This window comes from Capsicum annuum, chromosome 12, assembly GCF_002878395.1.
Source record: "Capsicum annuum cultivar UCD-10X-F1 chromosome 12, UCD10Xv1.1, whole genome shotgun sequence".
Lineage (NCBI taxonomy): Eukaryota > Viridiplantae > Streptophyta > Magnoliopsida > Solanales > Solanaceae > Capsicum > Capsicum annuum.
In genome coordinates, this window is record NC_061122.1 from 220,699,730 (window position 1) to 220,718,196 (window position 18,467).

Consider the following 18,467-nt stretch of genomic DNA (forward strand, 5'->3'; position numbering starts at 1 on the left):
TATCAGGGGTTAAAAACCCCATAAATATATAAATTTTAGCACAAGTTTGTAATCCCCACAATTCATATAATTTTACGGAGGTTAAAATAACCCCGCAAAAAAACCCCAACAATTAACCCTGTTTTTTATAGTGAAAAATCATTAATGGTCTTTGTACCTCAAGATCAGTGGAAAAGGTGAGGAAAAGAGTCGTTGGTGGTGTTGATCAAAGGGGTAGATTAATGGTTTTCCGAATTGGTGAACCACACACTGAAAATAAGAAAATTTATGCTTCTTGGCCATAAATGGCGGAACCGCAGGGGTAAAACAATAATAGTGAGGGGCGGGTAGGTTTCGGTTTTAGTTGTAGTTACCATTGAACGCCGTTATTAGAGCTGTTGTTGATGATTTTTGTTGTTGTTAGAATGGATTTTGCCGTTTGTTCTATGGATGAGGTTGTACATTGTATGGTGTTGTTGATGCGTTGTTGTTGGTTGTGAACAGCTGTGATACGCTGTTTTAAGGGGAAAGGGAGAATAAATCTTGGGTCGGGTCGGTGGTTAACGGAAGGGTTTTGTTGTTGGGCTGGGGGCGGTCCGAAATTGTTGTGGGCTGCTGATTTGTTGACATTGTTCTTGGGCTGCTCTGTGGCCCAAGATAAAAATGGAAAGGGTCAAAAATTGGCCATTTACAAAATGACCAAATTTGATTAGGAATTGAAGATTTAGCTATTTGTTAAATAGGGATCCAAGTAGATTAGGTTAAGGCAAGTATGAGTTCAATCCTTTTCTCATCAGGCCAGGATCGATAGCTGTCCGACCTGAGGAAAGTGCGGTTAGATTTAGAATCCCCAATGTCTTGTTCTTTACCTTCGCTTCGAGGGACAAGCACCGCATCTAGGTAAGCATCATCTAATTTAATTGATTCACCGGATCTTCCATCTACGAAAATGGAAGAGACGTGACGTTAAGGTCGGCTTCATGAAAGCAAGAAAGGAAGTAAGTTTAAATAGCCAAAGATTGAAGATTCAGCCATTCATTTAAATTTTAACCTAATTAAAAATTCAATTGACCAATTGTACTGTAATTATTGACGAATTGATTTTAATTAAAATCTAATTTAACAAATTGGCTAAATTGAAGTATAATTTTAAAATAAATTAACCAATTTAATCCCGAACTTCTTGATTTGATAAAATCAAATAAATATTTTTTCAAAATAAATTATTTTTGAGATTAAATTTATTCAAATCTAAATTTTAACCTTGAATTAATTTTCAAGATAACCTTCGATTAAAATTTAATTTAGTAAAGTAGTTATTTAAGTAACAAAATTATACGATCTCATATAAATACAAGAAGTCACTACTTAAAATTATAAAATTACCTAAATGAATATTGTTTTTTCAAAAGAAATTTATCCGATAAAATAAATATTTTAATTTTATTTAAAACTGAAGAAACTCGAGATTAAACTTAGTCGTGGAGGGTAAATTAGGTGTCACTATATCTTGATTCTTGAATTTTTTTATCCTTCATTATAGCCTGGCATGCCTAGTAGTAAGATCTACTCTACTAGTCAAGCAAAGATAACAAGATCAGTTGATGTAACTGGTGACATTGGTTATATACCAAGTATTACAAGTAAGCTGAAATGAAATGGCAAAGCAGCAATCTTAACAAGAAAACTATAAGAGCTTAAAGAGAAGAAAAGAAAGAAGACAGTGGAAAGTAATTCAAACAATCTAAGTCAAAACAGTACTTTATCACAGTCAAAGATGTCATGAAGATTATAGTGATATTGATGAATTTTAAGCACTGTTTTAAGTTAGTTCAGTTGACATGAAAATAATTTTTATTTGTATTTAAGAATGGTGATGACGAACTGACTAGGGGATCACTATTTTTTGTTTTGTTTGTTAATGAATGTTGCCTTATGTTAGGTATTATGAATGTGACTTATGTTGACGAATATTGCCTTATGTTAGGCATTATGAATATTGCCTTTTGTTTGTTGGTGAAAATAGTTTGTTGATGAATATTGTCTTATGTTAGGCATTGAAGTTGGAATAAATGATGATGAATCGTATATTGTTGTGTTCAAATGATGATGTTATGGTGTTGTAAAGTTGTGTTTCTACAATAGTTGTCTTTACAAAATAGTGGTGATGTTGGTAATATATTTGTGTTTACACAATATTGTAATTACAAGATGTAAGTGTAAAATAACTCATAAGCACTAAAATAAATACATAAAACTGAAAGTAATAATAAGAAGAGATGTCTTTAGCTGAACTTATTCAATACAACACTGTTTAAGAATATTTGCATCACTGGATTATATATAAAAAAAAACAAGACTGAATACATAAACTCTGACTGACTGTCTATGAAGCCTCTACTAATAATGGCTATAGGTAGTCGAGACATGACCCCCAACTATCCCTAATCAATATATAAGAATAATGAAAATGAAATACAAAAACAGCAACTAACTTGAGTTTTTGAAGTAAAAGAACTCATCACCTGCTGGCTAAAGTTGTGTGCTATCTAATCATGGTGTTGTGGGCTACAATTGGTACCTACATCATGAAGGAATATAGCCACAAAAGCATATATGTGGTCAGTACTTCTGGAATGTACTGAGTATATGAGGGTGAATGTAACAAGTAAAACTGAATCAATGCGTAATCTTAAAACATATATGCTAAGTGCAAATAGACTCACCAAGAGATTGAAATAAACTGATAACTGAAATATCATAAAACATAAGTAACAATCATAATCTGCTAAGCTGGGTGAGTTACTACACTTAGTTTCTGAAATCTGTCTTTTCTATGGAATAAGTAAAACTGAAGTTGAATATACTTTCAATTCATGCAGGCTAAGTGTAAAACAACCCATCTTTATCATAGGTAAAACAGAAAGCTGAAATCTCATAAGGAATAAGTCATAAAACAATCTCTGAACAAAAAGAATCTCTACACTTAGTTTCTAAACTACTCTTTTTCTGTAGGAGATTCTCATAATTGATATAAACCATGTGAGCTATCGTAGAGTCCAATGTCTTACCCATGCTGAATAGGATTGTTCTTTTCTTGCCATCGAAGTAGAACCTAAACTAGAGTGATCACTAAACTGAACCTATATTGGAAAAAAAAAAAGGAGCGCTTTCTAGCGAGGCCCCTAAACCTATGGTGGCACGTAGTTTCTGAAGAATAGAATGTGCTGAACTCATATTCCCCTCTCAATGCTAAATACTACTCCAAAAAATATATACTATATGCTTATACTAATGAAATTCACCTTAAAATAAGCACTTGAATTTATAAATCTGAAAATCAATCATGCTTCTGTTAAAAATCACACTCATAAATATCTGTGTGAATTTCATATCATGTCCGAGATCATAAGATCAAACTGAAATTTGAATCATATTGTATCAATCTGAAATAGTAAATCTGAACTTCTTGTAAACTGAGAGAGCCATGATAAATTCATATGCTCTTATTGGTAAGTTGACTGAATCATGGTGAAAATCATACATATTTTTCAACTCATGGAAATTCATATCAAAATACTAAAATTCATCTCATAGTAACAATTATATAAGTGAAAACATGAGTAAAGATATAATCTTGTGCTAATTGAATTTTAAATCACATGATAATGTCATAATCTAAAAAATGTGAAAATTAGGTATGAACCCTAATTGAAATCTCATAAATTTAATCGCAAAAATCAAAGTTTTTGAGCACAAAGATGAAAGAGTATCCTTGTTCAAACCCCACATACCTGATTACTCTTGATTCTTTGAATTGAAGTTTTGGGGATTTGAGTTTGAAGATGAAAATCCCTAATTTGTTGCTTTGGAGAAGAGAAAATCGCATGTTTATTTGAGTAACTTGTGTGTTGTGTTGAGAATGAGGGATTTGAGATTGTTTTGAATTTTTATTTAGCCTTAAAATAGCTTAAACGATGTAGTTTGGGGTTTGACTACAAGTCGTGACTTGAGTCGTAGTCAGAAATTCATTTTCCTTTCCTGCTCAAATTACGACTCTTTCCTAACGACCCATAATGAGACATTATTAGTCGTAATCTAGGCAGCTTTGATAGTGCTTCAATATTTTGGCCATAACTTTAATTTTTACCCCGATATCAAATTAAGGTGAAATTGGTATCGTTCGAAAGCTAATTCAATTATCTATCTGTTGGTGGCTCTTGAGCTCAAAAATTCTTAGTATACCAAAAGTTATGTTTGTTTGAAGTTGACTATAGTTATATACTTCACAAGAATTTTTAATCGCTAAGGGATGTTTTGAATTGTCTATAAGCTAGGAGCTATTTGTAACCTTAATATGTATCTAAATCACTAATAAAAATATCAAAACATGAGATTTGATTTTGCATGAACTTAAGACATGATTCTAACATTGGCTTCGATTTTTGGGATGTCACATGAGACTCTCGTGAAGATTGAGTGTATAGTTGAGATTTCGGGTAAAGATTGGGGTAGGGGGAGGGGGTTTTTAATAAATCATTTTCTCTTTAACAAACAATGCATATATATTTTTGTCATTTAATAAATGATGCATATTTATCATGTTCATTGATATAATGAATTAAAAAAATTTTAAAATTGATTTTTTAATTTGAAAAATGTCACGTGATTTTAAAAATTACTTTACCATATTTTTTCTTACCTCTCCAAATCCGACCCAATCAGACCTAACTAAAAAGAAAAATTAATCCCTCTTTTATTTAGACCAAATCCAAACCATTTATGATTAATTAGAAGAAGGATTGAATCTTTTTCATTTGGGTCGAATTTGGGGTCAGGTATGGACGGGTAGAAAAGAAACTGTGTGATATAATTTTTTAAAGTCATGTAACATTTTTGAAATTACAAAACTAGCTTTATGATTTCTTTTTTACTTCAGTATATTTAGGTCTATTAATGATAAAGAATAATTATACACCATTTGTTAAGTGTCGTGATATATATGCATCACTTTTTATTTTACTGAGGAATATATTTACTCTAAATTGTAAAATTAAAATGCATATTTTTTCTTCTTTTCCCTCTAAATCGTAAAATGAGAAACTTCGCATCTATTACTTAGGAGAATATGTAACCGCTGAAGTGAATCCCGAATTTCTCCGAACCTGCCAAGCTAGATTTGGCTAGACTTTGACTGTTATGTGATCTCCAGATACACGCTCCTAATTGTCAAATTCATATTTAGTTTGACCTTTACAACTTTACCAACAAGGATTCGTGTAAAAGGTAAGTATCATTTCATCCTTAATCATAGGTCTCGAATTTGAATCCTGATCAATATAAAGTCAACTTTCTTAAGAAGCACTTTATCACTAATGTGGGACTTCATGGTGCGATTCTCAATTTAATCGGGTTACGAATATCAACCTCAGATAAAAAGCCCCCCAAAACAGTTAGAGGGGAACTTTGAAGTAATTGGTAAATTTGATGTTATGTGATCAGGAGGTCACGAGTTCAAACCGTGAAAACAAACCCTTGCAGAAATGTAAGATAATTTTACTTACAATAGACATTTATGATCCGATCTTTTCTTAAACTTCACAAATAGCAAAAATTTTAATACACCTATCCTTTAACTTAATTCTCACAATATTTTCTTAATGCTGCCGTCCAACATGTTGAATAAAGCAAAATACCTCATCTTTACACCTATGTATCCTTCTATCTGACCAAATCCCTGGACGGCACGCATTTTGAATTATTGTCATTTTGCTTGTATTTTTTTCACATCAATGTTTGATATTTGTAATAGAGCCCTCATTAATTCATATTCGAATTGCATGAGGTTCATAAATTAATTAAGGGGAAGCGCTTCCTAATGAAAAAATTTCTCTACTCATTTGCTTGTCCTCCTTCATGGTTCCAATATAGTGCGTAGGAGTTGTTTGTCCATAGATCATTTTGTGTCAAAATATTAATTATTATAAGTGTATATCAAAATGTTAATTATTCTAAGTGTATTGTTATATCAAATACATTCATTTTTTTTAATTTTAAATTAGAAATATAGAATTTGAAGTTTGAAAAAGCAGGTTTTATGTGTGTTTTTTAAGTTTTCACCCACCAAACTTTAATTGTATTTGTATGTTCGAATGTATAACTTCACGTCCAAATAATCAAATTTAACTTAATTTCGAATACTATTTTTTTTTTATCAAATTTCAACGTATTCATGTCCAAACGCTTACTAAATGTTCTCATAGAACCAATTTTTTCCTAATCTCCAAAACGTATGTCCAATTGGCAATAAATTAAAATACGTTTTTTGTTAATGTCTTCTAATCTTTGGAGTACCACATACACATACATATACAAATACATACTACAATATATTTGTATGTTTAATATAATTTACCGGCCCAAATTCTGAAGCAGATATAAAGAATAATAAATTGTACATTTGACTTTGTACATATTGATACACCAGATTGTAACATATATATAGCAGCTAGCTGGTTCAGCTAACAAGAGTAGTTAAATCAGATTAGGTTTTTGTAGTTTCATTATGGATAGAAGCATTCATGTTGACGATTTGCATGATAAATCATATGTTCATCAATTATCTTTTGATGGATTTATGGATTTGATTAAGAATGAAAAGAAGGTATTCATTATATAATTAACCTAGCTAGTTAATATTTTATTTTTTATTATTACTCGTCTGTTTACTTTTATTTGTCATATTTCACTTTTCGAAAGTCAAATTACATGAACTTTGATCGATATTTTAAGATGTATTTTTTCATCATATTAATATGAGAAGGATTGCAACTTATAGCATTTTTCGTATAGGTTTGACCATTTAAATTTTAAACTTAAAATATTAAATTAATTTATTTCAATTTAACTTTGAAGTTTAGTCAAACTGAATTTCGCAAATCAAAACACTATAAAAGCTATGGGACATCAATGGTATTGGAGTCAGGGGCAGACCTATGTGTTAGGGTGGGGTGCACGTGCACCCGTAAAGTTCGGAAAAAGTTCTACATATGTATATGTATATACCTGTAGATATTTATATATAACCATATGTGCACCCAATTGAACGCTTGTTTACTAAATGTTCCCTTTTCCACTAAGCTACTATACTCATCTACTTCTATTGAGATAAGGTTTATTTATTATCCTAAAATCCATATTTAGTCTATGTATTTGTATTTTCGTCATTGCTTCAGCCTCTATTGACCAGTAAGTTCGATACAACACTATCCCTCATTCGTCATTGAAAGAGTCTCGTGGCTTATGTAAAGACAATGGTACACCCGCTTTCTTCAAATCCTGGGTTCGCCTTTGATCGGAGTGCACTTCTTCACTAGGGTGAATAAAGTGCAGCAAACTGCCATAAATTTGAATTTTGTTCGCGAAGCATTTCACTTACTGATAATCTCCCGTAACAAGTAAAAATGAACCTAAAAGTATATATGTTTACCATTTAATAATTATTTTTATATCGTATTAATTCTAAATTAATATGGTGAGAAAAATTCAGGTAACAAAAAGTTTGGTGAGCAATGGTGGCGTGGATTATAAAGGAAATGTTGCTGACAAACAAACTACTGGAGGATGGAAGGCTTCACCATTTATTATAGGTCTCTTCTATTCTTTTTTCGTTTTATTTTTGAGTTTAAGTTATATGCACTTTTGATATAAAAATCTTCTTATATTAAACATATATATATCAATTTACTTTTACTGGGTACGACTTCATAAATTTCCTAAGAAATTAAACATAAACCTATTGCTTTGATTATCTGTTATCAAGTTTGTCACGTCTTAAATTCCATAAATACATTAAAACACATTTTTGATCAAGAGGAACGGTTAAGTTCAAAATAAAAATAATTCATGGATATCATAGTATACAACATAAGATGAAAAAGGGATTCGACAATTTATATATGAAAACAAAAATTATCTTTTATTCGTATATAAAATATAATTTTTTTCAATGAAGTAGATTCAACTGAACTCCCTTCACAACATAACTCCAAAAGAACTTAGTTAAATTATTATTTTTAAATCGTTTTTTTTTTTTTTTTTGGCTCGAGTAGTCAATGAAGTGGCGGAGAGGTTGGCATTCTTTGCAGTAGCAGTAAGTATGGTGACATATTTGGTGTCTGAGATGCATCAATCACTGCCAGATGCTGCTACTCATGTCAATGATTGGATTGGAGCTGCCTATGTTTTGACATTACTTGGAGCTTTTCTAGCTGATGCTTACTTTGGTCGTTTCTTAACCATCATCATTTTCTCTTCAATCTATCTTGTGGTAAGAAATTACACCTTTTATAATTTCCGGTTCAAGTTTCCACAATAATGCTTATAATAAGTGTATATTTTATGTATAATAATGTATAATCTATGTATATCAGAAGGGGTGAAGCCAGGTTGGGCCGGAACCAGGGGTGGAGCCAGCCTTTTACTGCCTTTTACTAGGGGGTTCGGATGAACTCCTTTCGGCAAAAAAATATACTATTAATACATTTTATGATGGGATTATTTTTGTTACTATATGACCCCTAAAAGTAATACTAGTATATAGATGCATTACACATTTCACTCACTAAATAAATCCTAACAAAGGGAATATCTTCTTGTTTCATGTTCTATCCTGCATAGAATAATATACAAATTTATGAATATTTTTTCTGGATATTAGCAATATGTTAGAATTTAACAAGGTAAACGTTGTGTACGTTATGCATGCAAAAATTATTTGTTCATATGTGACCAACCAAGTGTTAATTTTATAAAATATGCAAAACTTTATCTTGGGATTATTTTTGTTGCTCTAGTAAAGCAACGAACCCTAAAAGTAGTCGTAAATACATTATATATACAAGCTCTTACTCACTGACTTTAAAATCTTGAATCCATCTCTGACCAGGGAATGATATTATTAACACTATCAGCATCAATAGACAGCTTAAGACCACCTCAATGCACAAAGAAGCCATGCCCTCCATCAACAAATAGCCAAATCTCATTTCTCTATGGAGCACTTTATCTCATTGCACTTGGGACAGGTGGCATTAAACCATGTGTTTCAACATTTGGAGCTGACCAATTTGATGAATCAGACAAAAAAGAATCAGAAAAGAAATATGCATTCTTTAATTGGTTCTTTTTTGCAATTAACATGGGTGCACTATTGGGAATAACACTTATGGTTTATGTGCAACAAGAAAAAGGATGGACTTGGGGTTTTGGTGTCCCAACAATAGTTATGTTTGCATCAATTGTTGTGTTAATTGTTGGGTTTAATAAATATAGGTATCAAAAACCTATGGGAAGTGCTTTTACTAGATTTATTCAAGTTATTGTGGTTTCTATTCGCAATCATTTTAGAGGTGTTGTGGTGAGAAATGAAAGTGTATTATATGAGATGAAGACCAAAGAGAGTGATATTTTTGGTGCTCGAAAGCTTCCTCATACTAAACAATACAGGTTAGTGTTAATTTATTCTTTTTATTTCCCACTTTATACAAAATATCTTGTCTTTATTTTTTTTATGTATCAAAATTTTCATGTTATGTTTTATTATATATTTTGTAAGATTTTTAACTATATAATAGTTAGACAACGTTATAGAAAGGTTTAACTATTCAAAGAAAAAGAATGGCGTACAAAGTTCATCGCTAATATGTAAACAATAGCTCGTAGATAACAAGATTATTTTGATAATTTTTCACTAAACCTCCATTAAATACGATTAATGATAAACTTTTGTTGTTTAGCTATAGAAGTTGTTTGTCTCTAAATCCTGCATTTTTATTTGTTAGCACTTCATATCAACAAAGTACTTTTAATATACGTAGCCTTTTTTCTACTAAACCCTCTAGCACTAGTAGTAGTAATTTTTAAAGCTTAAAAACTATTTGTTCAAATTTATTATTTATAAATTTTGGTTAATTTGAATATTAAATTAAATTCAATTACAACAAATAAAAATGAAAAAAAAAAGTATTTCCTTTTCCAGAAAATGAAAGTATTACATGGGATACATTTTTACATGTTCTAGAAAATAAACAAAAACTATATTTGAAATTCACTTTTGAAGCAAATGATCGAATTTAGCTAATAATTTTATATCTCTAACTATAAATTGTGTAGAATCTTCGAGTATATATGACTCATATTTTTCCGATATGTTTTAAGTTATATGTGCTGACAATCAGTATATTTCACTTATCAACTACGGATATTTATCATAAAATTGACCAGTAAGTTTAATATTTGCCATATTATCTCACTTTTTTTCTTTTTTTTGTACATTGCAGATTTTTGGATAAAGCAGCAGTAGTAACAGACCCTGAAACAATCACCAACAATAAATGGAAATTATGCACAGTAACACAAGTTGAAGAATTCAAATCCTTCATAAGAATCCTTCCAGTTTGGGGCTCTACAATTGCACTATCAATTTCATTTGCTCAACTTTCAACATTTTTCCTAACTCAAGCCAACATTATGGATCGAAAATTGGGCCCACATTTCACTATCCCGGCGGGGTCCGTCCCCATCTTCACGGCCCTGAACGGACTCCTCCTTGTCCCGACATACGAGAGATTAATCGTACCTTACCTCCGTACTAAAACGGGGCACCAACGTGGCATCACGTCATTGCAACGCATCGGGGTGGGCTTATTCGTGTCAATTTTTGCCCTAATGTCCGCCGCATTGATTGAGAGAATGAGACGCTCACACTCTAACCCTAAAGGGTTGAGCATATTTTGGCTATTTCCTCAATTTTTCCTCGTTGGTACGGCCGAAGTTTTCTCATATGTAGGTCAACTGGAGTTTTTTTATGACGAAGCGACGGACGGTACGAGGAGTATAAGTAGTGCATTATTTTTAAGTGAAATTGGAATTGGGAGTTGGTTAAGTTCTGCCATAGTGAAAATTGTTGAAAGTGCAACTGGTGGTGTAGAGGAAGGGTGGATTAGGAATAATCTAAATAATAGTAAGCTTGATTATTTTTATTGGATATTAACAGGAATTAATGGAGTGAATTTCTTAGTATATTTAATTGTTGCATGGAGGTACAAGGGAAGAAATTATGGAAGAGGATCAGTTAGAGATGAGTCTAATTTAATTGAACTTGATGGTCAATTCAAAAAGGAGAATGATACTAGGGAATTTCATAGCATGGCCTCTTGAATATGATATTGAAGATGTATTGTAAACAATCTCTCTATTCTATATGATAGGGATAGGGAGTTAAATTCTATTTACGTTCATTATTGGTTAAAGTTTAATTTCATGAGAAGGAGGGAGGGGGGAGCAAGTATTTTATTAAAGAACTTTTTTCTTTTTGATTTTAAAGCACATGATTTTTTTCCTTGAATATTCACATATGTTTATATACTAGTTTAGGTGTACGTGTCTCGCATGTGTACCTCACTTTAATAATTTCAAATGTTATATTAAATAGAAAATTTGTCTAAATAATAAAGATGAATACAGTAATTAAATTAAATATTTTTTGAATATGTAAAGATGAAGAATTTATTTAGGTTCAATCTCTAAAGGCACGCCGTTATTACAGGTAATGACAAAATAGAATTTCCGTAATCATAAATCTAACCTATTCTATGTATAGAATAATGAAATTTTCCTACAATATACTACTACTATATCTCACGTTTTCTCATAGTATTAGGAAGAACAAAATTGGTCAATTATTGGCCCATTTTCCTCGTGAAGTTATTTAGGAGTATTTTTTTAATTGGTTGATATAAAGGAAAATATTAATTGATTCTTTTTCCATATATGTAGTAGTCCTATATATTTTAGGAGTCTATTTAATATAATAAAAAATAATTAAATAATAAATTACATAAAATAGTGAAAAGACAATTTTGTCTAAAAGAGAGTCTTTTAATGAAGGACAAAAAATTTAAATCACTTTTTTAAGGAGCTTCACACTTTTAATATATTATAGATTATAGATATAGATTATAGATGTAGATGATCAATCTTCGTAACTTGTTTATTGGTGTATTTCGAATTTAATTAATTCTTAAATTTAAATTAAACTAGACAGTATTAAATTAAATGTTCTCATGTTAAAAATTTATAAATTCTGTAGACAAGTGATTTTTGACCCTCCACGAGTTTTAACCTATTTTTCGGTATTAAATATGTATATTTAATCTGATATTATTTTGATTCTTATTTTATTTTTAATAAATCTTTAGTTAAAAAATAAATAACTAAATAAAGTTGATTTTAAAATATTTTATTTTTATTTTTTATTCTAATTTTAAAAATAATACTAAAATTAAAAAATACATATTTTTCTTTTTAAATTTTAAATAAATAAGTAGTTTTAATACTTTCTTAATTATATTTATTTTTGACAATTTTGTAAACTTTTATTGTATTTTCTTAAATATAAAATTAATTAGTTATTATTCTATTATTTTTATTATTATTATTTAATTATTATTTATTATTTATTTTTATTTGTTATTATTAATTATCTTCTTAAAAAAAAAGATTCAAAATTTAAAATTATCCTTATCTGATAAGTAGCCACTCCCCCCCCCGCCCCCCTCTCCCTAATTTCCTCCCCCCAACAAACCCTGTACTTAAGGAACCCTCCCACACCAGAACAACATCAGAAAAACTACGTACTATTAAACACTATCAGACTTTGACAAAAAAAAAACAAAAACTTGAGAAAAAAAAGAGAGAAAAAAAACCAGAGAAAGAAAAAAAAAACACCAAACAAAAGAGAGAAAAGAAGAAAGAATTCGAAATTCGAGTTTCAGAAGTTTCGTTCGAGTTTCTAGTGCCAATTGTTTCTTGCATTATTAACTAGTTCAAGTAATTACAAGTTCTTTTTCAATCTTGAATTATTTTATGTTGTAAGTTAACTGAAATATGAAGGAAAATATTCAAGTAATTTTATGTACTATTCTATCTATAGTTGATTGATTATGTGAATTATTATTACTACATGTTACACAATGATGTTACTGAATGTTGATATATTTGTACACGGGGAAATTTTTTAAATTTACACACTGTATGAAGTTACAAAAAAACCAGTCATACATATTTTTATTTTTCTATTCACCACGTAACATTCACTGGAATTGATATGCACTCCCACACACCCTTCTCTCTTTTCTATGTTTTTTTTCTTTTACCAATAATGCACACACCTTCCTCTATGTGTATTGTGTGTATATATTCTTCTCTATGTGTGAGCTGTATGTGTATATCAATTCTCCTTTATGGAAAATTCTGGTGTGTAATTTGTGTATTTTTTTTAGTCCAGAGATGGCTTCTGTGTGGGGTATGTTTATATTGATGATGATGGAATGGAAAATTCTTTTTTTTTTAATATTCTGTGGGCCACTTTCAAGTTGTTATCCTGTGTATTTGGTTAAAACAAGTAACAAATGTGAGAGAGTTGCCTAGGGTAACGTGGGGTAGGGGTAAGAGGGGTAGGGGTTAGGATGTGTTGTCAATTTTTAGTTGGGTGGGTTGTTAGAATATTAGGATAAGACAAGTTTTGTTATTTTTTTTGTATTTTGTGAGGGTATAATAACATGGATGAGGGTACACGGTAGGATAAGGTAAAATTGGGTAAATTAATCTTTCGGAGGGACAAAATTACGTGTCTACATCATGCCCCCTTTGAATGTAAACACGCAGTGTTTTCAGGCAAAGAAGTAAACCACGAGACCGAATTTTGTCCCGCTCATTATTCAAAGAGAGGAGTAAAAGAAAGAAGGACAATCGACACCTGTCGGACACCCTATCTACCCAAGTCATGAGGAAATCACAAGTATCTCAAAGGGTTGGAAGAGAAGTGGATTATACGGAGTTGGAGAGTCGAGTGAGGTTCCACCGAGGTTTCGGTCTGCGGCTCTGTCATTACATCAAAAATGAAAATTACAAGTTAAAACATGAATGAAATTACAAAATCCTATCTATACAACTTTTGTTGTCTCTTGACTCGACTTTTATCACCCTATTCTTCAGGCGAGCTCCTGACTTGCCATTTTATTGCCCTGTTCTTCAGGCGAGCTCCTGACTTGCAATTTCATCACCCTGTTCTTTAGGCGGGCTCCTGATATCAAAAATCCAAACTAAAACAAAATTATTCTAAACAAATATTATGATAAAGAAAGATTCCATATTTTCTGAACATAAAGTAAATTCCCATTTTTCAGGAGGGTCCTGAACATAAAGTAAATTCCCATTTTTCAGGAGGGTCCTGAATAGAAAGTAAAATCCCATTTTTCAGGAGGGTCCTGAACAGAAGGTAAAATTTCCATTTTCCAGGAGGGTCCTGAACAGAAAGTAGAATTCCATTTTTCAAGAGAGTCCTGAACAGAAAGTAAAATCCCATTTTTCAAGAGGGTCCTGAACTGAAGGTAAAGTCCCATTTTTCAGGAGGGTCCTGAACAGAAAGTAAAATCCCATTTTTTAGGAGGGTCTTGAACAGAAAGTAAAAATCTCATTTTTCAGGAGGGTCCTGAACATAAAGTAAAATCCTATTTTTCAGGAGGGTCCTGAGCAGAAAGTAAAATCTCACGGATGTGCATTTCCAATGGTAGCTGAATTAAGCGAAGCGAATTTGCCCCTATTTTAACAAAGAAAATTTGTCAGTTAAAAACTTAGCGGTGCCTTGCAACTCTTGGGTTCTCAAGTATCTGCCCCAGCACTCGTTCCTTTCATCTTTGTTCCAAATCGCTGACACTTGCCCTGTCTTGCCGCATCATTGCTCCGGATCCAGATTGAGGGAAATGAGTTCTGACTCGAACAATGGGTTTCCATTTTACCATGCTCCCTGAGGCGCACTCTTTTCCCAAATCTGAATGCTTCCACGAATCCAATAGCCTGTCAGTTGATAGACTTCATTTACTTCGTGTTGAATTACGATCATATTTCTTTCATGTACTGGTCCTTGGCTTTTCCTCATATAATTGGAAAGACTGGTAGTAAATTTTGAAATCCTTGCTCGCTTGTTTTGACAGAGACTTGACTTAAAATGTAAAGAAATGATGGTGACTTTTATTTCGATAAATGACATAAAAAGACAAAAAGCATGAATATGTAAATGAAAGAAAAGGCAATGTCCCATATTCAAAAAGAAAACTTATCTGAATATGAAAAACAACTCCAATGAGTATGACATGCATTTTCGATGAAGCTGCCTGATCTTCCTATCCAAACTCCCCATTTGTTGTTGAGTTCGTGCCTTTGCCGCTTCTTCCAATCCATCAGACTCATACATCACATTCAATTGACGACATCTTAAAAGACTTTCGCCAACAAATCTCTTTCTTTTCACTTTTCACTTTTCTCTTGAACTCACCATCTCCTTACGGTACCCGTGAGGGTTTTCACCAATAAGACTCTCTCATTTTTATTTCTCTCCATTCACTATCGTGTTATGGTGCCTGCGAGGGTTTTCACCAATAAGACTCTCTTATTTTCATTTTTCTCAACTCACCATCGCCTTATGATGCCCACGGGGGTTTTCACCAATAAGACTATCTCATTTTTGTATTTCTTTCCTGATTTCTTATGCTGAGGGAGACAAGTGGTACCTCACAATGTATCATCATATCCATTGCATGCTTAGCCTTACTATTATCAAAAATTGATCTGAAGGACTTTCTTTGGTTGTAACTTGGCTTTTGGATAAGGTTAGAAAAGAATGGCAAGGGGTTCAAACGACACTTGAAGTGGGGATGGGACTTACAACTTTTGGAATCGACTCAAACAACACATTAAATCATGCCCCAGTTTTTGTTGACTGGGTGAATCTTAAATATTTATTTGGTTGGACCGAGCCCGAAATAGGGCAGCCTACGTATCTCACTCCTTAGAGAGGAGAATCAGGTCGCACGTAGTTCCATCAGCTTGTTCTTTGTTTTGATTTGATTTTTTTTTCTTTTATTTTCAAACTCTTTCTTTTATTCTTATTTTCTTGACCTTTATATTTGACTCTATTTTGATTCCAAAAGAGGGATATGAAAGAAAATTAAAACGAAGCTCAAACGGGTAAACAAAGGATGACACAATATTTGGATAGAAGAATAAAATGCCTTCATCATATCAATCTTCAAAAATGCTAGTACTAAACATGCAATAAAATCAACAAAGGATCAAATATCATACATAATATCTTTTGACCGCATCAGCATTGATAGCCATTTCTGCCATTTTTCCTTCAATATCTGTCAAATATAAGGCTCCATTGGGCAACACTTTCTTCACAACGAAAGGACCTTGCCAGTTAGGGGAGAACTTGCCTTTCGCTTCAACATGGTGAGGAAGGATACGTCTCAATACCAACTGACCAACTTCAAAATTCCTGGGACAGACCTTTTTGTTATACGCTCGAGCCATCCTCCTTTGATACAACTGGCCATGACATACGGACGTTAGCCTTTTTTCCTCAATCAAACTCAAATGTTCTAGTTGGGTTTTGACCTATTTGTCATCATCAATCTCTGCTTCTACAATGACTCGAAGAGAGGGAATTTCAACTTCTGCAGGGATGACTGCTTCTGTCCCATCTGTTGAAGTGCGAACAATGGTGCGATAACCTAGCAATGCAAACGGCAACTTTTCATGCCACTGTCTAGACCCTTGTACCATTTTTCACAGTATCTTTTTTATATTCTTATTGGCGGCTTCTACAGCACCATTGGACTTTGGGCGATATGGAGTAGAATTTCGATGTGCGATCTTAAACTGTTGACACACTTCTTGCATCAAGCATTATCTGTAATGATCATCCTAGGAATTCCAAATCTACAAATGATATTGGCATGAACAAAATCTACCACAACCTTCTTTGTCACTGACTTGAAAGTTACTGCTTCTACCCACTTAGTGAAGTAGTCAATGGCTACCAAAATGAATCTATGTCCATTTAATGCCTTCGGCTCAATCGGTCCAATCACATTCATTCCCCAAGCCATGAACGGCCGTGGAACGGCCATTGCATGAAACTCAACAGGAGGAGAATGTATCAGATCACCGTGCACCTGACATTGATGACACTTTCGAACAAATTGAATAGAATCCCTCTCCATAGTAAGTCAGTAATAACCTGCTCGAAGAATCTTCTTTGACAAGACATGACCGTTCATATGCAACCCGCATACTCCAGAGTGTATTTCAACCATGATTGCCGAGGCTTCTCTTGCATCTACACACCTCAAAAGTCCCAGATCTGGGGTTCTCTTATATAAGATTCCCTCACTTAAGAAAAATCCACTAGCCAAATGCCTAATAGTCCTCTTTTGATCGTTGGTGGCATATGCTGGGTATTCTCCTAACTGAATGTATCGCTTGATATCCAAGAACCAGGGTTCTCGATCGAGCTCTTCTTCAATCGTATTACAGTAAGCATGCTGATCACGAATCTGTATATGCACTGGATCGATGTAGGTTTTATCAGGATGTTGGAGCATTGAAGACAAAGTGGCTAAAGCATCAGTAATTTCATTATGAATCCTTGGAATATGCCTAAATTTTACTAACATAAACCGTTGACATAGCTCTTATAAGTATTGTTGATACGGGATGGCTTTAAATCTCGTATCTTCCAATCGCCTTGAATTTGATGGACGAGCAAATCCGAATCCCCCAACACCAATAATTCTTAGACTCCTATATCAATAGCTAACCTCAAACCAAGAATGCAGGCTTCATACTCTGCCATATTATTAGTACAGTAGAATCGAAGTTGTGCTGTTACCGGGAAATGTTGTCCCAATTTAGAGATAAGAACCGCACCTATTTCGACTCTTTTTATATTGACAGCTCCATCGAAGAACAACTTCTAACCTGGGTCAGCATCTATAACAACTTCATCGACAAACGACACTTCTTCGTCAGGAAAATATGTCTTTAATGGCTCGTACTATTCATCGACGAGATTCTCAGCAAGATGATCTGCCAAATCTTGGGCTTTCATGGCGGTTCAAGTTACATATATAATGTCGAACTGTAAGCAATATTTGACACTTTACCAATCGACCTGTCGGCATAGGCTTCTGAAAGATATACTTCAAAGGATCCATGCGGGAGATGAGATAAGTAGTATAGGATGAGAAATAATGCTTCAACTTCTATGCTACCTAAGTTAGGGCACAATACGTCCTTTAAAGAAGAGTATACCTGGCCTCATATGCGGTGAACTTCTTGATAAGATAATAAATAGCCTGCTCCCTTTTGCCTGTGACATCATGTTGACCCAGGACACAACCGAAAGAATTGTCCATGACTGATAAATATAAAATCAAAGGCCTACCAGGCTCTAGGGGTACCATCATGGGCGGATTTGACAAATATCTTTTGATTCGATCAAACACTTCCTGACATTCTTCAGTCCATTTTACCGCAGCACTCTTTTTCAGCAACTTGAATATGGGCTCACAAGTGGTTGT

The 18,467-nt window shown here is 32.8% G+C and overlaps 1 protein-coding gene across 1 annotated transcript; it reads left to right on the forward strand.

Annotated features, from left to right (window-relative positions):
• The first annotated feature begins 6,523 nt into the window (after positions 1-6,523).
• On the forward strand, positions 6,524-11,269 carry LOC124889519 (protein NRT1/ PTR FAMILY 8.2-like). Its single transcript, XM_047401448.1, has 5 exons — positions 6,524-6,643; positions 7,529-7,628; positions 8,091-8,308; positions 8,927-9,486; positions 10,320-11,269. Exons 1-5 carry the CDS (start codon positions 6,545-6,547, stop codon positions 11,197-11,199), a joined length of 1,857 nt encoding a protein of 618 aa, XP_047257404.1. The 5' UTR covers positions 6,524-6,544; the 3' UTR covers positions 11,200-11,269.
• Positions 11,270-18,467: the final 7,198 nt, after the last annotated feature.